This window comes from Vulpes vulpes, chromosome 3, assembly GCF_048418805.1.
Source record: "Vulpes vulpes isolate BD-2025 chromosome 3, VulVul3, whole genome shotgun sequence".
NCBI lineage: Eukaryota > Metazoa > Chordata > Mammalia > Carnivora > Canidae > Vulpes > Vulpes vulpes.
Genome location: NC_132782.1, coordinates 152,246,480 through 152,270,490, shown reverse-complemented (window position 1 = coordinate 152,270,490; position 24,011 = coordinate 152,246,480). Strand labels below are relative to the sequence as shown.

The 24,011-nt window shown below is 64.5% G+C and overlaps 1 protein-coding gene across 2 annotated transcripts in view; it reads right to left on the bottom strand.

The window, feature by feature from the left end:
• Positions 1–24,011, bottom strand: part of GNG12 (G protein subunit gamma 12) — an 83,687-nt gene that overhangs the window by 5,252 nt on the left and 54,424 nt on the right. For both annotated transcript variants that reach the window (XM_072754916.1, XM_072754917.1), the window contains one exon: positions 355–473. In XM_072754916.1, the coding sequence (XP_072611017.1) occupies positions 355–447 (93 nt within the window). In that variant the 5' untranslated portion in view covers positions 448–473. The remainder of the gene's footprint in view (positions 1–354; positions 474–24,011) is intronic.

Below are 24,011 nucleotides of genomic sequence, written 5' to 3'. Positions count from 1 at the left end.
GTCGGCTCGCTGCCCACGGCTACCTCACCCGCACCGATCACTCTGGGCGCTCAGTGGACTCCAGAGGTACGACAAGGGTGTCCAGACAGCCCACCCGGACGCCCGTCCCAAGGCGGAACACAGGTCACGGGACCTGACGGTGCTCGTTCAGGGAAGCAGGTGCCCGTCCTGGGTTTTAGGTTTTTCCGTCCAAATAGGCTTAACTCCGACCCTTTGGCTGCCCAGGGCTTTGGGAGACTCCCCGCTTGGCCTGGGAGAATCCCGAGCCCAAGCTGCCCTACGGGGCATTACCTTCCCCGAAACATGGCCCAGCGTCTGCAGAGCAGAGGGGCCTCGGCCCCGCCGGCTTCTCACCTTTATTCTCTCGATGGAGGCTTCCATTCTCAGCTGTTGCACCGTTCTCCGTGCCTGGGCGATGTTGTTGGTGCTTGCTGTTTTGCTGGACATCTTCAACCCTTGTTTCTACCTGAAACCTGAAAAGACCACAACTGTTTAGACGGTCCCAAAGCCTCCGTTTCCAAGGGGGAAAGGGTGCACCTCCCCAGTCGTCGCGGGCTCTGGGAGGTGGTTACTAGAAGGCCCTCCCCCTGGAGCTCCTCCGTGAATCCTGCAGCACAAGGCATCTAATCCATGCACCCCAACATACGGCACGACGGAGCCTCTTCTAGAATCTTCTAAGAGGAAACACAAACATCGGGGGTAGTTAGGGGCCTGCGGCGGCTGCGAGCGTCCGCAAGCCAGGCCCCGTTACCCGTGGTCTAATATCCCTGCTCTGCACCTTAACGGAGGGTTTGACTTTTATCTCATTTTGGCTCCTTCACCCAACTACTACCTGGATTCAAGCCCCGGCACCAGGGAGCGGCGAGGGAGGGCACCTCCGCGGAACTTTGCACAAAGGGTGCGTTTTTAGGCAATATCGAGGTTTGCAGCCGCGGAGGAATGCTAGGCCGATGGGGAAGTGTGTGTTCAAGAAAAAGTGGGGACCTTTCCGCTCAGACTGTCGGTGATGGACGCCCTGCAAACGTCAAAGGGGATCTGTGGAGCAGCAGGGATTTCTAACCCGACTCTCCTCACCCCCCTCCAGTGGCCTCGTTGGGGCTGTGGCTGACGACACTCCTCCGTGGCCTGGGCCCTGGGGTCAGGCTGCTCTCCTGCTCTGTCCCCAGCCACCTGGGAAGGGCTCGAGGGGACTTCCGGGGCCGTGAGCCCGTCCAGGGGTGGATACCACAGGCAGGCTGGGGGGGGGCAGGTGCCCCCGTGTCTGGGGGATGCGAGCCGGCCAGACCCCAGGGTGGCGGCCTGAGGACCCGTGGGAGCAGGTGGATGCAAGGGGCCTCCCCCACCAGCTGGACTCAGTGTCTGTGCCCCAGGCGCTGGCGGGGACCTGGGCTGACTCCGCACTCCCGAGGCCACAGGAGGGTTGTGAGCTGGGGCCGCAGAGGCTGCAAGACAGGAGGCCACCCCCTCGGCCCCCCCCCCAACGGCAGCCACGTCCTGCCCCCTCGACCCCCCACTCCCCCGGCTCCTCAGCGGCCACATCCACTCCCGGGGCCCCCGGCGCCACCCTGCCCTCCTCCCATAGCTCACCCCACGCCCCCTGCCCCCTGAGCACTGGCCCTGCCTCCAGAATGTGAGCAGGATTCCCCTGGGCAGGGCCTGCCTCCCGGGCTGCAGCCTGAGGACTCTAATGTCCCTGTGGCGTGAGGACAGCGCGCAGCACCCTCCTCGCCTCCAGGGCACATGGGCTCCCAGGCCCGAGGCAGCCGTCCTGCCGCTGTTCCCCACTTCCCAGGCACCGGCCGGGGCCACCCCTGTCCCCCCCCCGCGTGGCTCTGAGCAAACCGCTCACCGTCAGGCTCTGTTTGCAGGAATACCTGCGGGGGGGGGGTGGTCCCGCGGAGCACTTCCTCCCGGCCTGCAGCACCCCGCGCCCATCTGAGCCTCCCGAGGGGGTGCTCTGCTCTTCCCTGGGGGCAAGGACGTCTGGCTGGCGTTCGGGCCACCAGCTGGATAACAGGCTCGCTCTCCTCTTGGAGAAGAGCTTCCGAGGCAACGACCGCCTGGCGTCTGCACGGAGCCTCCGGTGCACATGCTGCCTTCGTGCGGGAGCCCGTGAAGCCGCGCCCTGCCCTGGAGGGTGGATTACGGTTTCATCCTCACCTTAGGGATGAGGCCCCTGAAGTTCAAGACGCTGGCTCCCGGCTCACGCGGCTCCTAAGCCCGGAACCAGCCTGTAGGCCTCTCCCCGCAGCAGCCACGCTCCGCCGCCCAGAGAAGGGTGCAGCTCCCGTTCATCGGACTCACTTGGGGTGAGGGTGACCCTGACACCGACGACCTGGAGTCCTGGGCTTGCTGAGTGCCTGGCGTCTGTGCAACGCCCCTTCTGCTGCGGAAAGCGTCTGTTTGTCTAGTGCCCTGAACAGCAGACGTCCCCTGTCCTTTCCATGAGCTGAGCAACATGTTCTGGGTGTCGCGGGGAGGCAGGGCTGAGGTCAGCATCCGGAGACCCTGGGCCACTAGCGCTGTCCCTGCCCCAGAGGCGCAAAGGTCTGCATGGACCCCAGTTTGATAAAAACTCCGCGACCTTGTCACTCCGCCTCTGCCGTCAACGCCTCCCTGTCCTCGTCATCCCCCCGTCTGTGGCAGTGGTGCAGGCAGCAGCCCTACCTCACGGGGTGGCTGGGAGTGCCACCAGGACTGTGCCCCGTGCACACGGCTATTTAACGATCGCGGGCCCCAAGGTTCCCTGGCAGACGAGGATTCACGGCAACCCGATCCGGCAGCGGCATCTTTCTAACACGGCCGGAGAAGGGGTCCCTGAGCCGTCCAGGAACACGCATTTCACCCCGTGCACACTTAGCTTCAGCCAGAGCCTACAGGCTGAGGGCAGACGTGTTTGGTTGGGCCCTGCACAGGGTTAATGCAAGCGTGTGCACGTGCATGTGTGCACACGTGCATATATGTGTCCGTGTGCATGCATGTGTGTGCACGTACAGGTGTGTACATGTGTGCACACATGCATGTGTGCGTGTGTCCGTGTGCATGTGCACACATGCGTGTACACGTGTGTGCATGTGTCCATGTGCGTGCATGTATAGGTGTGCGTGGTGCACATCTGCATATGTGCGCACGTGTGTGCACACATGTGCATGCGTGTCCATGTGCGTGTGTGCATGTGTGTGCATGCAGGTGTGCGCATGTGTGTGTGTTTTAACTTGGAAGATATTTCACTTTAAGATGAAGAAAGATTTCTGGAAAAATGAGAAAATCTTGCAGAACCGGGCTGGATCCGCGTGGCTGCTGCTGCTTTCACATTTGCGGGCACACTTGCGCGTCCCTCCAGCGTAACCTGTCCCACGGCCTTCGTGCTGTGCCTCGGACACTTCGTTCCAGGGATGTCCTCAAGGCCTAGGTCGGGACCAGAGCTCACTCCTGCCCTTGCCACCACCGAGCGCCGGGGCGCCAGGGCCCGGGGAGGGACTCAAGACCTACGTAAGCCTCAGATTTCTCACGGGAAAAACGGGGATGATAGTATTTTTCTATTTCAAAGGGCTGTTGAGAGCATCAGATAAAATGAGCGTGTGAGAACAATAAATGCAAAGACTACTTGTGCTGAGCGTGAGCACCTACACCCTCTGGTCACGTCCCCTGGATGGGCTCTCAGCACCCTGTGGCCCTGCACCCAGCACCTCACACCCAGCACTGGGCTACCCCGCCCTCCCCTGCCATGCCCCGAGCCCAGCGCTGCGCAGACAACACTGCCCCCCGTGTCATCAGCTCCAGCGTGCCTCCCCCACAGTGACACGTCGAGGTTCTAACCCCCAGCAACCCAGCTGCCTTTGGGGAGAGGGATTTTAGGGGTACGATCCTGTGGGATGAGCTCAGTAGGCTGGGCGCCAATCCCATCCGACCGGGATCCTCACGAGAAGACCGTGGGCACGGAGGGAAGAGCACGTGGGCACGGGGCCTGTCGCTGCCTGACTGCAGACGGCTCGCCTCCCAGATATTCTGGCCTTGCAGCCACTCGGGTCTGTGGGGCTTTGTGATGGCAGCTCAGGCCAACCGAGGCTCTCCCCCAACTAGGGGTCCCCAGGGGTGCACGCGTCGGGATCTGGGCAGCAGGAGGAACAGCCAGGACTTGGGGCCTAGCTCACCATTGGCTGTGCCCTGGGGACTGGGGGGCAGGGGCATCCTGGCGTCCGTCAAGAGCTCAGGCTGCTGACAAAGGTGCAGCAGCCTCAGGATTCCCGGCGCCCTGCTGCTCCGGCCCAGCCGTGCTCTTGCTGGAAGTCAGCCCCTGCCCCTGCAGCCCCCACAGCCCCTGCTCCTGCCCCTGCAGCCCCGCAGCCCCCGCGCTGGTTGCACAAGCTCCCTGGCCCCCGTGAAGCGCATTGTGCTTGTTGTGAAGGGACGCCGACGGCTGCAGGATGTCAGGCTGCTGCGGGGTGACCTTGTTGTTTCTGCCCAACGCCCCGGAGCCCGAGACTTGACAACAGGGACGTGGGACCTGACGCTGCCTCCTGCCCGTGAGCACAGCCCGTGGCTGCAAGAGCAAGCATGGCCTGTGAGCGGCACGTCCTGCCCTCCTCCGCACGGCTCCGAGAGCAAAGGGCACAAGGAACAAGGGCCGGGCCGAGGGGGAAGAGAGAGGCGGGGCGGGGCGGGGAAGGGTGGGCGCTGGGCGAGCGGCGCTGTTGCCGGGCTCTGTGGGCCCAGGGTCGGCACAGGGAGGACAGCGAACAACCGTCTCTCAAGACCTCGAAGTCCTCTCAGGGTCGTGCTCCGGGGGCTCCGCGGTGGAGCCTCGGCCTTCAGCTCCGGGCTCGGCCCCGGGGTCCTGGGATGCAGCCCCAGGCGGCCCCTGCTGCGGAGCCTGCTTCTCCCTCCCTCCCTCCCTCCCTGTCAAATAATAAAACCCCTTAGGAGCAACCAGGTAGCAGGTTTTACACCTGCAGATGCTCGCAGCCCCGCCGGTACCGTGGAGGGGCTCATGCCGCCTGCTGCCCACGCACACGTCCTCGAGTCCTGATGACGACCCTGGACGGCGATGCTGCTGTCACGATGATTCCTGACCACTACCCCCGTGTACGCAGTAAGCGAATTCCGTGGATCCTTTCATTTAATCCTCTCAGAGAGGAGCTCTGTTGCCATTTCAGTTTCACAGATGAGACGCAGGTCACAGGGGTCTTGCCAAAGGCCGTGCCGATGCCCGTGGCGGGGTGGACTGGGGCCCCCTGACTCCCGGGGCCGTCCTCTTCACCGCCGACAGGGCCTGCCTCTGACCGTCAGGAACACGCAGAGGACCGGGAGGCGGCAGGGAGCACTCCACGCGGGGCCTGCTGCTCAGGCACGAGGTCGTCACGGCTCAGCCACATCGGCCGGGTCCAGCGGCCTGGGGAGAAGGCCTGAGGGAAGGAGAACTGGTTCTAGGTAAGACACAGGATGACCCCACGTCCCTGAGAAGCCGCAGGAAGCCATGAGAGTGAGCCCGTCTGGCTAATAAACCCGGAGACGGCTGCAGAGCCTGAGTAGAGGGTTCCTACCTCCCCTGTGTGTCTGTAGCATCTGGGGCACTTGTTATAAGGAAAAGTCTGATCCAGTTGGTCTGTGGCAGGACCCAGGAGTCCGTGTTAAGCCTTCCCATGTGGGGTGCCCGGGGGCTCCGCCGGTGAAGCATCTGCCTTCTGCTCAGGTCGTGACCCCGGGGTCCTGGGTTTGAGCCCCGTGTCGGGCTCCCTGCTCAGGGGGAGCTGCTTCTCCCTCAGCACCTCCTCATGCTCTCTCTCAAGTAAACAAAATCTAAAAAACAACCCAAAAAGCTTCCTCGGTGATTCCGAGTCGGTTCCGAGAGAAACGCCAATACGATGCTCAGTCTTGCCTGGTGGTTCTACCCATGTGTGCGTTTGCTCAGGAATTAAAACGCGTCCGCGTGAAAGAACGGCTCTTCCCACCCATACTCAGCCTTCAACGCTGTGAACCAGGCCCGGGAACTGCCGACTGCTCCCACGACCCGGACTTGCAGGGCCAAGCACCCGACGTCAGCGCTGACGGCCCCGCGGGCTCCCCGCTGCACAGGGTTAGGCGGGTTTCCGAGCAGCCCTTCCTTCTGGGAAGTGCCTCCTCTTGGTGCCGCTGGCCCATCCTGTCCTTGTCCCCTGAGGAGCCTTTCTACGGCTCCTGTTCCTTCCTCGGACTCGGTTTTCGGGGGCTCCGTCCCGCAGGACAGAGGCAGCGGCGTGGTTGGGGCTGTGACCATCAGGTCCGGCGGCGCCTGGCTCGTCCCTGCTGTGACCCGCTGCCATCACTTCTCCAAACTCGGGCGTGCGCGTCTGAGCTGGGACGGGACGACAGGGGTCCCTCGGGCAGGGCTGTTGGAGCGAGGAAACCGAAGAGCCTACGTCAGGTCCTGGGCTCCTGCCTGACCCGAGGGCCTTCATGGCAGATGAGGCTCCGGCTCCGTGACCCACGACTCCCAGCCTTGGGGGGAAGCCGCTGAAGGTCCCGCACACGGAGCGCTGCTGCTTCACCAGGACCCCGGAGGAGCCGGCGACGCCTGCTGCCTGTGCCCACCCTCTTTCCCAGGCCCTGTCTTCGGTGAGTGATGCCCTCACGGCCCTGGGCGCTGCGTGTCCCTCCCCCTAATTCTTGAGACCACGCACTGGGTATGGGTCCTGGGGGGGCGGGTGCACGGCGGGTCCCAGGGGGCGGCACTGGGTATGGGGTGCTGGGCTGCATAGCAGGTATTGAGGGGGTAGCACTGGGTATGGGTGCTGGGGGGGCAGGCGGGTCCCAAGGGGTGGCACTGGGTGCAAGGTGCTGGGGGGGGCGGGCTGGAGGGCAAGTCCTGAGGGGCAGCCCTGGGCTTGCGCTGACCGTCCTGTGAGGGGGGAGGCCCCAAGGGTTTCTGAGCAGCAGCACCAGGCACAGGGAAGATGAGAGAACAGCAGAGGAGGAGCAGGAGGGTGAGCAAGTGAGGGGCGCTGAGGCCGCGGGGGCGGGGCTGGGGGGTTACGAGGGCCCGAGGGCCGGGGCTGAGGCCGGAGCTCTGGGATGAGGCCCGGAGGCCCCGCAGGTACAGGGGAGGAGACGCAGGGGGGAGGGCGGCCAGCGGCTCAGCCCAGGAGCCCGCCCATAGGTTGGGGACAAAGGGCCACCGAGCAGAGCCGCACGCAGACCTCGTGGGCCAACCTGCAGGCATCACATGGAGCAAAGGAAGCCAGGCTTGGGCGCAGGCGCCGTTGATTCTGGGCGCAGGACGTCCGAGGCGCGGCCAGTCCTCGACGACGGAAACTAGCCGGGCGGGGAGAGGGCGAGAGGACGGCGAGCAGGCCTGGCCGCGGCGTCGGGGACGGGCACGCGGGATCCCTTCTTCCTCGGCGCGTGCTTGAGAAGTCAAAAGTAAGACCCTATGATCCTAGGACCTCACGGTCCGCACATGATGGCGATTTCCACGAGAGATGAGCTGTCATTAAAGGGTGGAGACGCGGTCCCTCGGCATCCAGCACTTCCTCTGCCAGATCAGGCCTGTTAAGTGGAGGAAGTCACCCCCCCCCCCCCCCCCCCCCCCCCCCCCCCCCCCCGCCGGCAGCAGGTGACGGCCTGAAATTCTTTCCCAAAGAAACGGTGACTCAAGGGTCTGCGGCGACCTAGGTGGGTGGAGAGGGCCCGAGCCCCATGTAAGGGGATCGTGTCACGTCACAAAAGGGCTCTTCACATGCTCCTTCCCCAGACGCAGTATCTGCTGCACCAAGAGGCTGAGTCGGAGCAGCTCAGCGTTCAGCTTGGGCTCCAAGTGCGTGTCCGTAGGGAGCCTCACTGAGCATCCGCGGGCCGTGACCCAACAGTACACAACGGTGTCCGTGTCTGGGACGCGGTCCCCAAACCCAGCCCCAGTGCGTGCAGCCCTCCCCGTCCTTAGGGCAGGGGCGGCGGCGGGCCTTGGGTTGAGGTCGCCGCGACCCCTGGCTTCCAGAGCAGCTCCTGCCCGGCCCCTGGCCTGGTGACTCCTCCCCGTCGGCATGGGTACGGCGAAGTAATGGGAAGGAAACGGGTGCCCCGGGCGCCCCGGCCTGTGCGGGTCGGGGCCTGAGCTGGAGGGGAGGCGCTGCTCCCCCGGTGCCCGGGGCGTGGCTGACGCTCCCGAGCAAATCATTGTTCACCGGCAACATGAACACCTCTCCCCTGTGCAGACGCTTCCTCGTAAAGCCCCGTGACCCTTCCTGGCCCTTAATGAAGCCGGGGTCACGCTCGGGAGGGGGACCGCAGGACGCCGCACGCACGGAGCTGCCTGTGGCCCAGCAGGAGTTCCAGAGGCTGAGCCGGTGCTAGCGCCCGTCCGTCCTCGGGGCGCTCCCGTGGGAAGACTCCTGTCTCCTCGGCCCGTCAGGAGCTTCCCCTCTTCCGCTTTCGGTAACCACACGTGCTTCCTTGCTTCCGCCTGGGACGTGAGGCCCCGGTAATGACGGTGTCTCCGACACGGAGCACAGCTGACTTCAGAGGCGGACCGAGCGGAGGCAGGAGCTGCAGGTCGGCTGGAGGCCGGCTCCTCGTCCGCTGCCCTCCAGGAGCCCGAGCCACCCCTCGTGGGCGCCCGGCTGCAGGCCTCCCGCCCAAGCTGCCCACAGGAGCGCACCCGGGCAGGTCCCGCAGGGCTCCGGGCGCAGTGGGGCGACCCGGGCACGGGGCCGGCCTCCCCGTGAGCTCTGCTCCTGTCCTCCTCCTGGGCCTCGGCCGCCTCGGCCCTAGACAGGGAGAACCACCCGGGTGCTCCGTTTCTGTTCCTTTCCCTTCTGATTTCGGAGTTGGGACGTGGCTGGCACGGGGCACCCGCTGGTTTCAGGAGCAGCCGTAGCTTCGGCCGGTCCGCAGGCCGCGGGTGTCCCCGCACAGGCTCTAGCGGGGTCCCGGCCTGTGTCCCCTGCGCCGTGCCCTCCACCCCCCACACCCGGGCGCCTGCATCTCCCGCCGCCCCCCCACTTGCCTCTGGCAACCGTCGGTCTGTCTGCTCTATTGCCCCCTGGAGTCTGCTCATTGGTCTCTTCCTGCTTCCTGGGCTCCACGTCCTTCCTTTCCCAGCCTCAGAGCTGCCCTGCGCACTGGCTTAAGCTCCAGACGCCCACATGGGTGAACCGCGACCACGGCGGGTGCGGGTGCCGTGCGGGCTGCACCGGGGCCCTGCAAGGACGATGCGTGTGGCGGGAGGGTGGTCGGCCCGGGCACCTCCTGGAGCCGGGACGTTACGCGTGTGCAAGCCCCTAACTGGGAGGGGGCAGGACGCTGTGCCCCCAGGCGTGTGCCCCTGCAGCGTCTGCGGGGTGTGGAAAGGTGCAGCCTGCCCCCAACGACGGGGAGCTCACCTTCAGCCAGAAGGTTCTGGGGAAGGACGTCAGAGGACGCGCATCTCTGGCTCCGCTACCGCGTGCAAGGGCTCCGTGCTGCCCGTCGGCGGAGGCACCGCATGACACACGCCCCCGAACACGACCGTCGGGTGGGAAGGTGCTTCCGTGGAACGTCAGGATTCCAGGCGAAGCCGGAGAACTCGCAACAGGCCCCTGATCTGGCACCGACGCCGCAGGACGGTCCCCCCCACCCCGTCCCCAGATGTCCTCGGGGGCGTCTTGGTCTCCGGCCTTCCTGTCCCGGGCTGCCACCCGCCGCCTGCGTCCCCCAAGCACGACTGTCCTGGGCGCCTCTGCCTGTTTCCCCACCATCTGCCTCCAGGGCTGGCACAGGGCAGGCCCCGACGGTCGCAGGACCCCCATGCACCCCGCCTGCCCCCGACTCCCCTCCTGGACGCAGGGCCCTGCTCTGGACCCACTTCTCCACCTTCCCTCGCAAACAGCCTTCATCCCGGGTCTCCAGACCCCACACCTTGTGCCCCGTGCCCCCGACACCCAAGGAGGGACCATGCGCCACAGGGGAGGGCAGCGGGGGCCTTGCCGAGCCTGGTCCCCCCCAGCTGCCCATCTGCCAGGCAGCCGCCGCCCAGGAGCCTAGATGACGGCAAAGCCACCTCCAGAATCGGGCTGTCCCGCGAGCCGGAGGGCGGCTGGGAGCAGGGCCGTGCCCCCCGCGGGCCGTCCTTCCGCCCCCGGAGACAGGCCTGTGCCCTCCCGGCTCCTAGAGCCGACCCCACCGCCCTGGGCCCACGAGCCTTCCAGAATCCCACGCTAGTCGACGTGCCCCTTGAAAGCTGTGGCCAAGGCCACGCCTTGAGGTGTTGGGGCCACGCCACCCACAAGGGCCCCACGTGGGGACCGTGCAGGCGATGGCACAGCAGGGAACAGCCCTCGACGGAGCACACGACATGGTGAGGACGCCTGGACACGTGCCCCGGACACGGTGATGACGCTGGAGCCTGGACACACCTGCCCTGGAGGGAGGAGGACCCTGACCCCCGGGGACACCGGCCCACTGAGGGCGGCTGAGGCTGACGGGTGCTGGGAGAGCAGCACCGAGGGCCCATGTGCAGTCCCCAGAGCCCCCACCCGGCACCCAGTCCCCTGGGGGGGCCTCTCCGCTGCAGGGTCAGAGGGCAGCGGTGACTCCGAGGGCACAGCGCTCTGCAAGTGTCTCCCGTCTGGAGCTCAGGGCCCCCAGGGGTTTGCAAGGGCAGCTTCTCGCCTCAGCGAGAGCTTGTGCTCCTTCCTCAGCAGCACCTCTCCTGCAGCCTCGGCCCGGGGCCGCCCTCGAGCATGTGGCGACGCCAGATAGCTGTCCCCTGTCCCAGGAGGTGTGCGTGCCAACCCCGAGCCCAGCCCGAGCTGCTATCTGGGCTGCCAGACAGAGGGCCCAGCGAGTCCAGGGGAGGGGAGGACGTGGGGAGGAGGGGAGGGGGGAAGGAGGCAGAGGAGGGCAGTAGGAAAGGAGGGGGGAGGACAGGAGGGGAGGGGGAGGAGTGGGGGAGGGAGAGGAGGGGAGGGGAGAGGTCCCGGCTGCACCAGGACCTGCAGCCACCAGGGCCGAGGCAGAGGAGGCTAAGTCCCTGGCGGCCCGGGGTGAGGGGAGAGCCGCGGGAGCCTGGATGTGCAGGCTGCTTTGCCGTGGGGCCTGCAGGTGCACTTGCGACCCCATCCCAGGAGCTGTGCCGAGGCTCGGACGCAGGGACAGAGGGAGCTGCGGGGACAGAGCTGACGCTCCCACTCTTGCCACTCAACAGACCTCGCACACCCCGCCGACTGCCGGCCCAGCCTCAGTTTCCTCATTTGCAGGATGGGCGCCCCAGGGAGCCGTGGAGAGGCTGAGCAGTGAGCCAAGCTCCTCAGGGCCGGCCCTGACCGCCGAGGCCCCGCTGCTATGGGAACAGCCGCCACGAACGGCCGCCAAGGGCCGCGAGGAGCTCAGGAACCAGGGACCTGGGAAGATGCTGTCAGAAGGAGCACAGGCTCCCCAGAAGCACCGGCTGCCGAGTGACGCTCCTCCCGGCAGCTTCTCCCGCCGGACACCCTGAAAGCCTGTTTGTGCCCTGGAACCGCCCACTGCTCCCCTCCGCGGGGCCACCAGCGGAGGAGACAGAGGGGAGCGTCCTGGGCCATGGCCCAGGTGCACAGGCTCCTGGGGAGGACGCTCCTTAGATGGCAGGGTGGTCGCAGGCGAGGCCAGGCTGCCTCCATGGGCCCAGAGGCCTCGGCAGGGCCGTGGGCAGTGGGGCGGGGAGCACAGGGGGCACAGGGGGCATGGGAAGCACGGGGTGCACGTAGGGCACAGTGCGGGCGGGGAGCACGGGGAGCACAAGCCGCATGGGGCACAAGGGGAGCACAGGGCACATGGGGTGCACGGGGAGCACGGGCCACATGGGGCACAAGGGGAGCACAGGGCGCATGGGGAGCACGGGCCACACAGGGAGCACAGGGAGCACGGGCCACATGGGGTGCACGGGAAACACGAGGAACACAGGCCACACAGAGCATGGGGAGCACAGGGCACACGGGGAGCACAGGGCGCAGGCCTCCCTGTCTGGGGGTCTCTTGGAACGGGGCTGACGCCCGCTTGGCTGGTGGCTCTTAGTCCCGCCCGGCGGGGACTCCTGGCAGCTACGCAGGGAGCATCGTGCTCTCAGCTCTGCCTCCACAGGGGCCCCATGGCCTGTGCTCCGGGCCCAGCTCCTGACACCCACTCAGGCCTGCAGTGCAGCTGCGGTGGGGACCCTGGGCGGGGGTCACGGGGCCCCCTCGGGGGACCCCGCAAACTTGACCTGTGTGCCCCGGCCTCCCCGCCGTCCCGTGCTGCCCCCCTCCGGGTCTCCAGCTCCCGCCTCTCCTGGGCCTCAGGCCTCGGGCTCCACGCCTCTGTGTGGCTGCGCACCTGCACCTGCCACGCACCTGCACCTGCCGCGCACCTGCACCTGCTGTGCACCTGCGGGGCGGCCTCGGCCCCGCCTTCCACCTGCCAGAACCTTCCTCCCAGGCACTCGCCCTCCCTGGATGGGCCACGCCCTTGGAGGGGCTCCGGCCATCCCACTCCCCTCGCCTGCCCCCCCCCCCCAGGAGAAGGCACTGCTGGCACCACCTACAACCCACCCTGATGCCAGGCGGCCATGGGCAGGCGACCCGGCTCGGTCCCGGCCACACAGCCCAGGACCACGCTCCAGGATGACCCGTGCTCATCACGCTCAAGGACACAGAGCACCTTGTAGGCTTGCTCTTCTGCTCGGGGCAGGCCTCCCTGGGATCTGGTGCTTCAGGGTGTGGCCATGTGAGGTGCAGCAGGGCCCGGGGGGTGGGGGGGAGCGCGTGGCCTCAGCAAGGGGAGGTGAGCGAGACGGCTCGCGGGGCCGTGCTGCGCCCCGAAGGCCTCCTGGACCTGCCTGTGCAGCGACCTCGGGCCCAGCAGATCCGTCCCTGGACAATGCTCAGTAAACATCAACTCACTGTGTCCCTTGCAGACTCGGGGCGACGTCCTGCCTCCCACGAGCGCATCCTGTACTCAGACAGGGGCCTGTGGCGTCGTTTCCGCTAACAGGCCAGAATCACAATTTGGGCCGAGCTCTCCTGCTGTGAGGTCCCGCCCTCCGGTGACCCCTGGGCAGCCCTCCCCCCACTGCGCTGGGGGTCTTGCCGGTGTAAGTCCCCGAAGGCCGCCTTAATTCCGGGCCCTGCGGGAGGGCAGGCATCTCTGCAGCCTCCTGCCCACTGACCATCAGGGCGCAACAGAGTCGCCGCACGGGGACCAGCAGGACTGTGATGCAGGCGGCGTGTCTCAAACAGCTGCTGCGTGCGGGGGCCAGGGACGGGGCAGCGAGGGCGGGCTGGCGTCACACCGGCGACAAAGCCTGCTGGATGTTGTCGGGGCCGTGGCTACGCCGGGAGGTCACAGAGCAGAGGGGCGCGCGGCGCCCAGGATGGCCTCCCAGAGTGGGCGTCTACACCTATGCCTTAGGAGCCTGCCTGCTCCAGGGCCGTCTACGCAGAGAGTTAGATTCACGCCTAGTGATCCCCCCACCGCGAGGAACATGCGGAGGGGAGCGGTGTTTCCACTCCTGTTGGCTAGAGCAACGCGGGGCTGGGCATGGAGAGACTCGTGAGCTCAGCCCTTCCAGGTCCCGGCGGCCCGCGAGAGCGAAGCCTACCGTGGAGCCGGGACCGCTCTGGGCAGTGGCTGGAGCTCTTCCAGAGCCGCCTTACAATCCTTTACAAGGAGCCTAAGAAAATATTTATCTTTTGAAACCAATAATTGTAACCCAGGGCATTCATCCTAAGGAAGCAACCCAACATAAAAGGCATGTGCGTACAGAGGTATTTAGTATTATTTGCTGAAAAATGGAAAATGGAGAAAACAAAATGCCCCAAACACCGAAGCGGACAAACCGCGATACGTGAGCAGGAGGCAGCGTCCTACAGCCTTGCAGGTTCGATTCGGAAGGTCGTGTTGCCGCCTAACTGCTCAGGATATTACAGTAAGGGGAACGCTGGTACGTGTGCCCCTCGCAAGGTGTATGAGACTCACGGACGCCCACGGACAGCGACCAGGGCTCAGGAGGGTGAGCCTGGCTGCCTACCGGGACAGGAGCGCGCTCTGCTACTGCTGTTTGAGCGGTGAGACCAGAGAGAAACCCAACGGTACGGTCGAGGCCCCCACATTCTCCCTCCCGCCGCCGGAGCGGAGGCCGATCGCTGCCCGCGGGCCAGGCCCAGGCCGCTGTCAGCTGGCGCAAGTCAGGTCTTGCTGCAACACGGACATGCGCGGCCCCGCATCACCCGTGGCAGCCGGGCTGCAACCGACGGCAGGGGCCTAGGGGCCCGGGTACCTGCTCCCCGGCTGCCCACGGAGGAGCGTGGCAATCTCGGATCCGGAGTCGGGACATCGGGGCTGCACTCACCACACGGAAAATCTGCCAAGCACTCCAGGAACACGGACGGATGCACATTAGGCCAAGTTATTGAAAAATACTCTTACCTAAGGACGAACTCAAGTCAAGGAAGCAAACTCTAAGTCAAGACTCACACTGGCAGCCGGGGGTGGGGGGCGGGGGCGGAGTCGGCCTGCAGACCTGGTTTATGGGGCCACAGAGAATTAGTTGAAACAGCAACAACAACAAAGCAGCGCCAACGTTTAGAAATTGAGAGTTTGCACATAAAAATCCAGATTCCTGGCTTCTTTCCAGAGAACACGTTCCCATATGGTTGCCGAGCTGCGGCCCAGGTGGGGCACATGGTCCCGGGGCGGACGGGGCCCACTCGCTGCCACGCTGCTCGGCCTGGGGCCTTCAGCCTCCGGGGTTTTGACCAGGGCGTAAAAGCTCTTTGGGAAAGTTGTTCCAATGTTTCAAGCCGGTGGTGGGACCAATGACAAGCTTAGGAATCAACGATTTTAAGGTCCTGAGATAACTTCAGTTCTTTCTTCTCCTGTGAGAGGTGGCGCGAACGGGGGTGACTGGCCGGACACAGACTCCCCAACACCCCTTCAGAAACCACCTGGACAAAGCCAGTCACCAAAAGACTCCTTCACAACAATGTGCATTAATATCAGGACACATCCTGGGCAGCCCGGGGGGCGCAGCGGTTTAGCGCCTGCCTTTGGCCCGGGGCGTGATCCTGGAGACCCGGGATCGAGTCCTGCGTCGGGCTCCCTGCATGGAGCCTGCTTCTCCCTCTGCCTGTGCCTCTGCCTCTCTCTCTCTGTGTCTCTCATGAATAAATAAATAAAATCTTTTTTTTTTTTTTTTTAAAAAAGACACATCCTTCTGACCCCGGTCTCTGTTTTTTACCCCTGATTATTCCCCGACTGCCCAGGCTTTATTCATTTATTAGGCATGTGCCGGTTTTTCCTGGCGGCGAGCCACTGTACCCACACCACACACTCACAAGGAATTTAAGAATTCTGTGATCCCGAGGATTTGATAAATTCAGCTGAGCCGAAAACAGCCACGGGGACCAAAGAGGTACGCACGACTCCCAGCTCTAACTCCGTGCCAGGCGCTGTGCTCAGAGCTTCCGTCCTCGTATTGCGTCATGAGAGAAGGATGGTTATTACCTCAAAAGGGGGATACGGTTAGAGCCTTACAAGACAGAGTTGGAAGAAATTGAAGAAAAAGAAGAAAAAGTGTGTAGAACAGTGTGTACAAAGTGACACACGCTAAAAAAAAAAAGAAATATTTTTGGTTATAAATAAAGTCACGACTCTCAGGGAAAGAATGCTAGTAAATAAAAAAAAAAAAAGGCTAGTAAATCATACCATGTGATTGGCCTCCGTGTCAAAGTGCTATTTTCTCCTCTTTGGAACATTCAATGACTTGGTGGTTGCAGACGTAGATTCCTTAATGATAATAGCTAATGTTTATTTTAATGTTTGCTAGAAAAAGATAATTATGCACTAGACCAATGGCTTTCTGGATGATACCGCTTAAGAAGAGGCTGACTTAGTCCAGTCAAGAAATGGGCAAAACACATGAACAGACATTTCTCCCGAGACGACGTACACATGGCCACAGACACAAGAAAATGCTCCGCGTCCCTGGCCGTCAGGGAAACACAAATCAAACCCACCACGAGATCCCCCCCACAGCAGTGAGAACGGGAACATTAACAAGTCAGGGAACAACAGGTGTTGGGGAGGATGTGGAGCAAGGGGAGCCCTCTGCGCTGTTGGCGGGGACGTGACCTGGCGCAGCCGCTGCGGGAAACTGTGTGGAGGGGCCTCAAGGAGGTAAAAATAGAGCTGCCCGACGACCCTGCAACTGCACTGCTGGGGATTTACCCCAAAGGACATGGATATAGTGACTTAAAGGGGCACATGCACCCCCGTGTTTATGGTGGCAGCGTCCACAAGAGCCGCAGCATGGAAACAGCCCAGATGTTCACCAGCTGAGGAATGGATAAGGAAGATGTGCTGTGTAGACACGATGGGATCCCAGTCAGGTGTCAGGGCCCCTGGGGTCCTGCCCGTGCAAGGCCACCGCACAGGGCTGTTAGGGGAGGGAAGGAGGTCAGAGGAGGGGCAACACCACGTGGTCCTGCTCATTCGGGGAACCTCGGGAACAGGGTCGTGGGGAGGGAGGGAGGGAGGGAGGATACACTAGGCTAATGACGGGGGGGGGGGGGGTTGGGGGATGAAGCACAAGAGACTCGTAACCCTGGGGGACAAGCTGGGGGTCGCTAGAGGGGGTCACGGGGGATGGGGTCACGGGGACGGGGTCACGGGGACGGGGTCACAGGGGATGGGACCATGGGGATGGGGTCACGAGGACGGGGTCATAGGGGATGGGGTCACAGGGACAGGGTTACGGGGACAGGGTCATGGTGACGGGGTCATGGGGGATGGAGTCACAGGGGATGGGGTCATGGGGACTGGGTCATGGGGGATGGGGTCATGGGGATGGGTCCAGGGAGGAGAGATCATGGGGACAGGGTCACAGGGGATGGGGTCATGGGGTCACAGGGATGGGGTCACAGGGGATGGGGTCATGGGGATGGGGTCACAGAGACGGGGTCACAGAGACGGGGTCACAGGGATGGGGTCACAGGGACAGGGTCACAGGAGTTGGGGTCACGGGGGACAGGGTCACGGGGGAGGCCCGCGGCGGGAGGAGCACTGGCGTGTCTGAGCGCTGCCCCGGAACTAATCATACTCCGCGCACTCACTAACTTGAATTTAAGTAGAAATTTTTTTTAAGAAAGAGGAGAACTTAAACACGGAGTTAACTTAAAATACGTTCAAAGGAAAACAGGAGACCCGACACCAGGGCTGCTCGCGGCGACGACTACCCTGAGGGCCGCGAACCCCGTGTTTTACTTGATGGAACAGCAGGGACACAGCGTCTACTTCATCAGGAGAACAAAGGTCTCTGGTCCCCAAGGGCAAAATTCAGGTCCCGCTGGGTCACTGAGGTCAGGTCTCCAGTGGCTGCCCCGAAGCCGCCTCCCAGGGTCCCATGTGGGGAAGGGGAGGGGAAGCGCGGCGACCACAAGCGCGGCCTGGTGCCCGAGAGACCGGAGGCTTGGCCCCCGGACGGCCACCGAGCGTGTCGCACCCCGGACCTGGCACAGCGGCGGGGCCCGCTCACTGGCTCGGCCGGGCAGGCCAGAGTCGCAGACCCACGCACGTAAAGCCAGACGCGACGAGCTTGTTAGCGGGTAACGCCGCCGCCTCGTCCCGCGGCGCGAACATCTCTCCGTCCAGCACTCGAGAGTTTCCCCTCGGCGGCCGGGACGGCGTGAGGCCGCAGCCACTCGTGACCCTCGGGGGGCCGCTGGACCAGGAGGGACGAGCATGGGCAGGACGCCTCCCGCCGGAGGCACGCTCGGCAGCTGAGGCCTCGGGGAAGAGGGCCGCGTGGGCTTGCGCCCATCTAGTGACCTCTGAGCTTGCTTCTTGGCCCTGCTACCGAAACCAGACCCCAAAGACAAACGGAGAAACAAACAAACAAAAAATTTAAATTTAAAACATACATTTTTCAAACTTCAAAAAGCTCCAAGAGCAATGAATCCAGGTGGCGGCAGGGTGGTGGCGGCGGGAGCTAAGCCATGCCGCGGGCCGGCCACCCCGGTCCTTGGCGGCGCTGCCCCAGGGAGACGGCGGCGCAGCCGGTGGGCGCTGCATAGTTTTCTGCAAATGTATCGAGAGGAGGAAACGGTGTTTGCCCATAAGTAGGGTGCCGAGGACGGCCAGCTGCCACGCTGCGCTGAGCCACTCTGGGTGTGGGGGGGCGGGGAGTCCCCAGGGACATGGGACGGCGACTGGGCCCGAGGACTGGCTCAGCGGCACTGGCGGGTCCCTACCAGGTACCGGGCCCTGCCGAGCGCCGTTCAACGACCGCCAACCCTCCGGGGGCGGCCCCGACTGTCCTCACCCGGCGGAGGGAGAAACCGAGGCATGAAGTGACGGACGCGGTGGGAGCCAGGGGCACCCTGGTGCTGGCATCAGACCGGGAAGGACGCGCCTGAACCTCGGCTGCACCGGGGCAGGGCGGCTGCAGGGCGCGCGGTGGGGCTTGGGGGAGCCGCTGCTGCGTGCGTTGGGGACCCAGGCCCAGAGCTCGGCCGCGCGAGGAAGGCGACAGCTGCCCAGCGGCTGCTCCTCGGCCACCCACCGTGCGGGGCCCCTTTCTGACTGCCGGGTCCCCGACGTGCACCCGTTCCCGGAGAGGGACGCCAGCCTGTGACGTCGGGCAGCCCGGCCGGCGCGGCCTCCCCAGAGCGGGCACGGACATGTCAGGCCTTGCCGTCCCCACGGCCCTGTGGCCCCGCATGGCCCCCTCTCACAGACGGAGGAAGCTCCTCGGGGGAGTGTTCAGTCCTGCTCGGGGGCAAGGGGCGCCTGGACCCGGCGTCTCCCTGCCGTCTGCGGCCTGCAGTAGCCGCACCAGCCACCCGGCTCCCCTGCTCGGGCCGCGCCTCCTCATCGGGACAGGGACCCCGCGGCCGGCCAGAGTCTGCACCGTGTGCTCCGGGGCTACACCCGCGGGCCCATGGCGACCTGGACGCATGCACGGCACGACGGGGAGGACAGGAACCCGCCCAGGTGCCCCAGCTCCTGGCCCTCCTGCACGGGAGTTTTGTGACTTTGGACAAATGGCTTCATTTCTTTGAATTTTCATTTTCTCTCCTCAAACGTGAAGAAAAGGGTAGGTGCGTCCCCCTTAACCCCGCGGGTGACGGTGAAAGGCGGCGGCAGCTCGGAGGCACCTCTGGAGGCCGCGGAGAGGCTGCGAGCACCTCCCGGTCTAGGTAACGGGCCGTGGACAGATGAATATTTGGGGAAACGGCTGCATCACTGACCACGGCTGGAGTGAGCCCGGATCACCGGTCCGTCCCCTTAGAATCTGGGGTCTCTCAAGGCACGACAGCTTGAGCACTTACTCTTCACTGAATTTGTGGAATGTGGTAATACAGCCGCGAATCCGCGACTTTTAAGTTGCTTGAGAAGCAAAACAAAAACCCCCCAAAAACCCCAACAAAGTGACCTAAAGATTTCAGCTCTCCCGCATCACCGCAGGCCTCCGGATTCTCTCCCGGGAACCGGTTGGTGCAGGAAGGGGCTGAGAGGCTGGAGGCGGAGGCCGTCCTCAGCAGGTGCACCGACCACCGACCCCTCCGACCGCCCGCAGCCCGAGGCCAACTGGGGTAATTAAAGGCCAGGCCTTCTCCTTGCTTAAGAAGCGGACTCCCCTCTCAACTCCCTGCTGACAAAGGCACAATTAAGTCGAGTCCCTAGGAACACAGAAGGCAACTTTTCTCCTCCATTCTTAATTAAAAAAAAAAAAAGTCTCCACGCCCCCGCCCCGCCCCAGCTCAGCGCTGGAGGGAAGGTCACAAAACACTTCTTGTTTTTCTCCTCCTCCTCCTTCTTCTTCAGAAATTAAGCTTGCAACATCCTTTCTTCCCAGGAACCCAGGAGCCAGAGGTCTGGAAGCAGCCCTGCTGGGGAAGCATCGGGGAGGCCGCTCTTGCCTGAGGGATGGAGCGGTGCCCGGGAGCCTCCTCCGTGGCTGTCCGTCCCTCTGCGTGGCCTAAAATAAAACCGGCGATTTTTTTTTTTTACACGGTTCTAAAAATAGGGGTTTGGCTCGAATCCACCAGTTGGTGTTTTGATTTTTAAATTAGGTGCCAAAAGAAAAAAAAATCATGCTTAACCTCGTGAGTACCGCGAAGTAACTCCGAGAGACCACGACGTTACCTTGATTTCAAGGTTCTCAAATATTCATTCTTTTAGAATCTGGGCAAAGGCGAAAGGAGATACACGGAAGGTCGGTGATGATGACGCGGACGGCGTGCAGCCCAACGTGGAGGCCAAAGGCCGCACACACCCCTAAAGCAAGCGCTACTCTAACCGCCGTCTTGGGGCACAGGAGCTGGAGTTCAGCGATTCACTCAAAACAAATGGAAGAACACTGGTGCGTGCCAACTTCGGTCTCTCCTTTTTTTTTTTTTTATGATAGTCACAGAGAGAGAGAGAAGCAGAGACACAGGCAGAGGGAGAAGCAGGCTCCATGCACCGGGAGCCCGATGTGGGATTCGATCCCGGGTCTCCAAGATCGCGCCCTGGGCCAAAGGCAGGCGCCAAACCGCTGCGCCACCCAGGGATCCCCACTTCGGTCTCTCCTGATGTGGTTTCTGACACCAACTTCCAACGGCAGCTCTGGCAGCACCGAGAGCTCCCCGAGTGGCTGGTCCGCAACTTGGGTCCTCACCCGGGACCGCTAAGCCTCCCTGCTTGGACGCCAGTCAGTGTGTGTCAAGCAAGGTGGGCGCCCGCTGCAGCCTGGACGCAGGCCTGGTCCTCAAGGGAGGCTGCACGCGCCGCTGCTGCAAGACTCGCTGTGGGCAGCATCATATGAGCCCCGGGGGGCCACCATGTCCTTCCCCCTTGCCCGGAACAGACACCCACGACCCACCGGGATGCTCTGAAGGCTCCCGGCTACTTCAGTTGTCCTGGAATGTACGCTATGCCAGCAATGTGGGCCGCCTGTGCCAGGGCAGAGATAGCGGCCTGGAGGCCACGGCTGGGAGGGGGGCTGTGTGCACGGGAGGCAGCTGTGTGCATGGGGGCGCGGCAGCTGTGTGCTCGGGGGGGGGGTCAGCTGTGTGCATGGGGGGTCAGCTGTGTGCATGGGGGGAGCTGTGTGCACGGGGGAAGCTGTGTGCATGGGGGCGCTGTGTGCACGGGGGAGGGGCAGCTGGGTGCACAGGGGGGTCAGCTGTGTGCACGGGGGGGTCAGCTGTGTGCATGGGGGGCAGCTGTGTGCATGGGGGGCAGCTGTGTGCACAGGGGGGTCAGCTGTGTGCACGGGGGGCAGCTGTGTGCACGGGGGGGTCAGCTGTGTGCACGGGGGGCAGCTGTGTGCATGGAGGGAGCTGTGTGCATGGGGGGAGCTGTGTGCATGGGGGAGCTGTGTGCACGGGGGTGTCAGCTGTGTGCATGGGGGGGCAGCTGTCTGCACAGGGGGTCAGCTGTGTGCATGGGGGGCAGTTTTGTACACAGGGGCACAGCTGTGTGCATGGGGGGAGCTGTGTGCACGGGGGGGGGCAGCTGTGTGCATGGGGGGAGCTGTGTGCACGGGGGGGCAGCTGTGTGCATGGGGGGGCTGTGTGCACGGGGGGGCAGCTGTGTGCACGGGGGGCAGCTGTGTGCATGGGGGGGTTGTGTGCACGGGGGGGCAGCTGTGTGCACGGGGGTCAGCTGTGTGCATGGGGGGCAGCTGTGTGCACGGGGGGCAGCTGTGTGCACGGGGGGGTCAGCTGTGTGCATGGGGGGCAGCTGTGTGCACGGGGGGCAGCTGTGTGCATGGGGGGAGCTGTGTGCACAGGGGGGCAGCTGTGTGCATGGGGGTGTCAGCTGTGTGCACGGGGGGGCAGCTGTGTGCACAGGGGGTCAGCTGTGTGCATGGGGGGCAGTTTTGTACACAGGGGCACAGCTGTGTGCATGGGGGGAGCTGTGTGCATGGGGGGCAGCTGTGTGCACGGGGGGCAGCTGTGTGCATGGGGGGAGCTGTGTGCACAGGGGGGCAGCTGTGTGCATGGGGGTGTCAGCTGTGTGCACGGGGGGGCAGCTGTGTGCACAGGGGGTCAGCTGTGTGCATGGGGGGCAGTTTTGTACACAGGGGCACAGCTGTGTGCATGGGGGGAGCTGTGTGCACGGGGGGGCAGCTGTGTGCACGGGGGGGGGCTGTGTGCATGGGGGGGCAGCTGTGTGCACGGGGGGCAGCTGTGTGCATGGGGGGGTTGTGTGCACGGGGGGGCAGCTGTGTGCACGGGGGTCAGCTGTGTGCACGGGGTGCAGCTGTGTGCACGGGGGGCAGCTGTGTGCATGGGGGGAGCTGTGTGCACAGGGGGGCAGCTGTGTGCATGGGGGTGTCAGCTGTGTGCACGGGGGGCAGCTGTCTGCACAGGGGGGCAGCTGTGTGCATGGGGGGCAGTTTTGTACACAGGGGCACAGCTGTGTGCATGGGGGGAGCTGTGTGCACGGGGGGGCAGCTGTGTGCATGGGGGGAGCTGTGTGCACGGGGGGGGCAGCTGTGTGCACGGGGGGGGGCTGTGTGCACGGGGGGGCAGCTGTGTGCACGGGGGGCAGCTGTGTGCATGGGGGGGTTGTGTGCACGGGGGGGCAGCTGTGTGCACGGGGGTCAGCTGTGTGCACGGGGTGCAGCTGTGTGCACGGGGGGCAGCTGTGTGCATGGGGGGAGCTGTGTGCACAGGGGGGCAGCTGTGTGCACGGGGGGCAGCTGTATGCATGGGAGAGCTGTGTGCACGGGGGGGCAGCTGTGTGCACGGGGGGCAGCTGTATGCATGGGGAGTTGTGTGCACGGGGGGGGTCAGCTGTGTGCATGGGGGGAGCTGTGTGCACGGGGGGGCAGCTGTGTGCACAGGGGGTCAGCTGTGTGCATGGGGGGCAGTTTTGTACACAGGGGCACAGCTGTGTGCATGGGGGGGCAGCTGTGTGCATGGGGGGAGCAGCTCTGTACATGGGGGAGAAGCTGTGTGCATGAGGGGAGCTGCTGTGTGCATGGGGGGCAGTTCTGTACACAGGGGGGCAGCTGTGTGCATGGGGGAACAGCTGTGTGCATGGGGGGGGCAGCTCGGTACACAGGGGCGCAGCTGTGTGCACGGACGGGGGGGAACAGCTGTGCACGGGGGCGCAGATGTGTGCACGGGGTCGGGGGGCAGCTGTGTGCACGAGGCCGCTGAGGACCCGCGGAGCGCGGTGGCAACAGTCCCCGTCCTCACCTGCCAAACCCAAACAAGCCCAGAACTTGCTAAGTTAGAAGCAGAGGCCGGTGGTCGGCAGGGGGAGGGCGCGGCGGCGGGAACGCTGTGCCTTCCTCTAGGGGAGCAGGGAGGGGAGCGGCGAGAACCCGCACCCTGGACCACAGCCCACTTTTTAAAGGCTTCCGCTGCTGCAAAACGGTGCCTTTGCAGGGGGCGGCCCGGGCATCCGGGCATCTTGGTGATGAGAGGCCAGTGCAGGGAGCCCTGGCTTCATGACGCTCCAGACGCGGGACGCAGGAGGCGCTGCCAATCAGGGCCCGGCCTTCCGGGGGGCGCTCAGAGGCCGGGGCGCCCGGCTCCCGGGAATGCGCTTTACAAAGTGTCTCCTTGATGCGTGTCGTTTCCTTCGGAGACAGGGGATGTGGGGTCTTTGGTGGAGGCAGTGAGATGGGGGCAGGGGGGCGGCGGGGAGAGGGCGGAGGGGTCGCTTACTCCCTCCGGGTCCTCAGTCCTCACCCGCGCGGCCACTGTGGCTCTCGGGGTGACTTCGCCCGTCCTCGTGGGGCCTGGCCTCACACGTCGCCGTGTTGTCTTCGGGCAGCAGGACTGTCCTCCAAACACGAGGTTCACCTGCGGCTGAGAGAGGGTCGGACCCGTGCGCAGGTGCTGAGCCCGACACACGCGGCCTCCCCAGCCCGCAGCTTGCGGACACACGGCCTGAGAGGATGTCGGCCCCTTGCTCTGGCCCTCGCTCGCCCACCACCTCCCGTCCCTCCGTGGGGTCCCGCCCCGTCCCCGCTGACTGTCTCCCCACTCGGTCCCTGAGGCGCCTCCCGGTCTCCGGCCAACTCCACGCCCTGTCACCAGCCC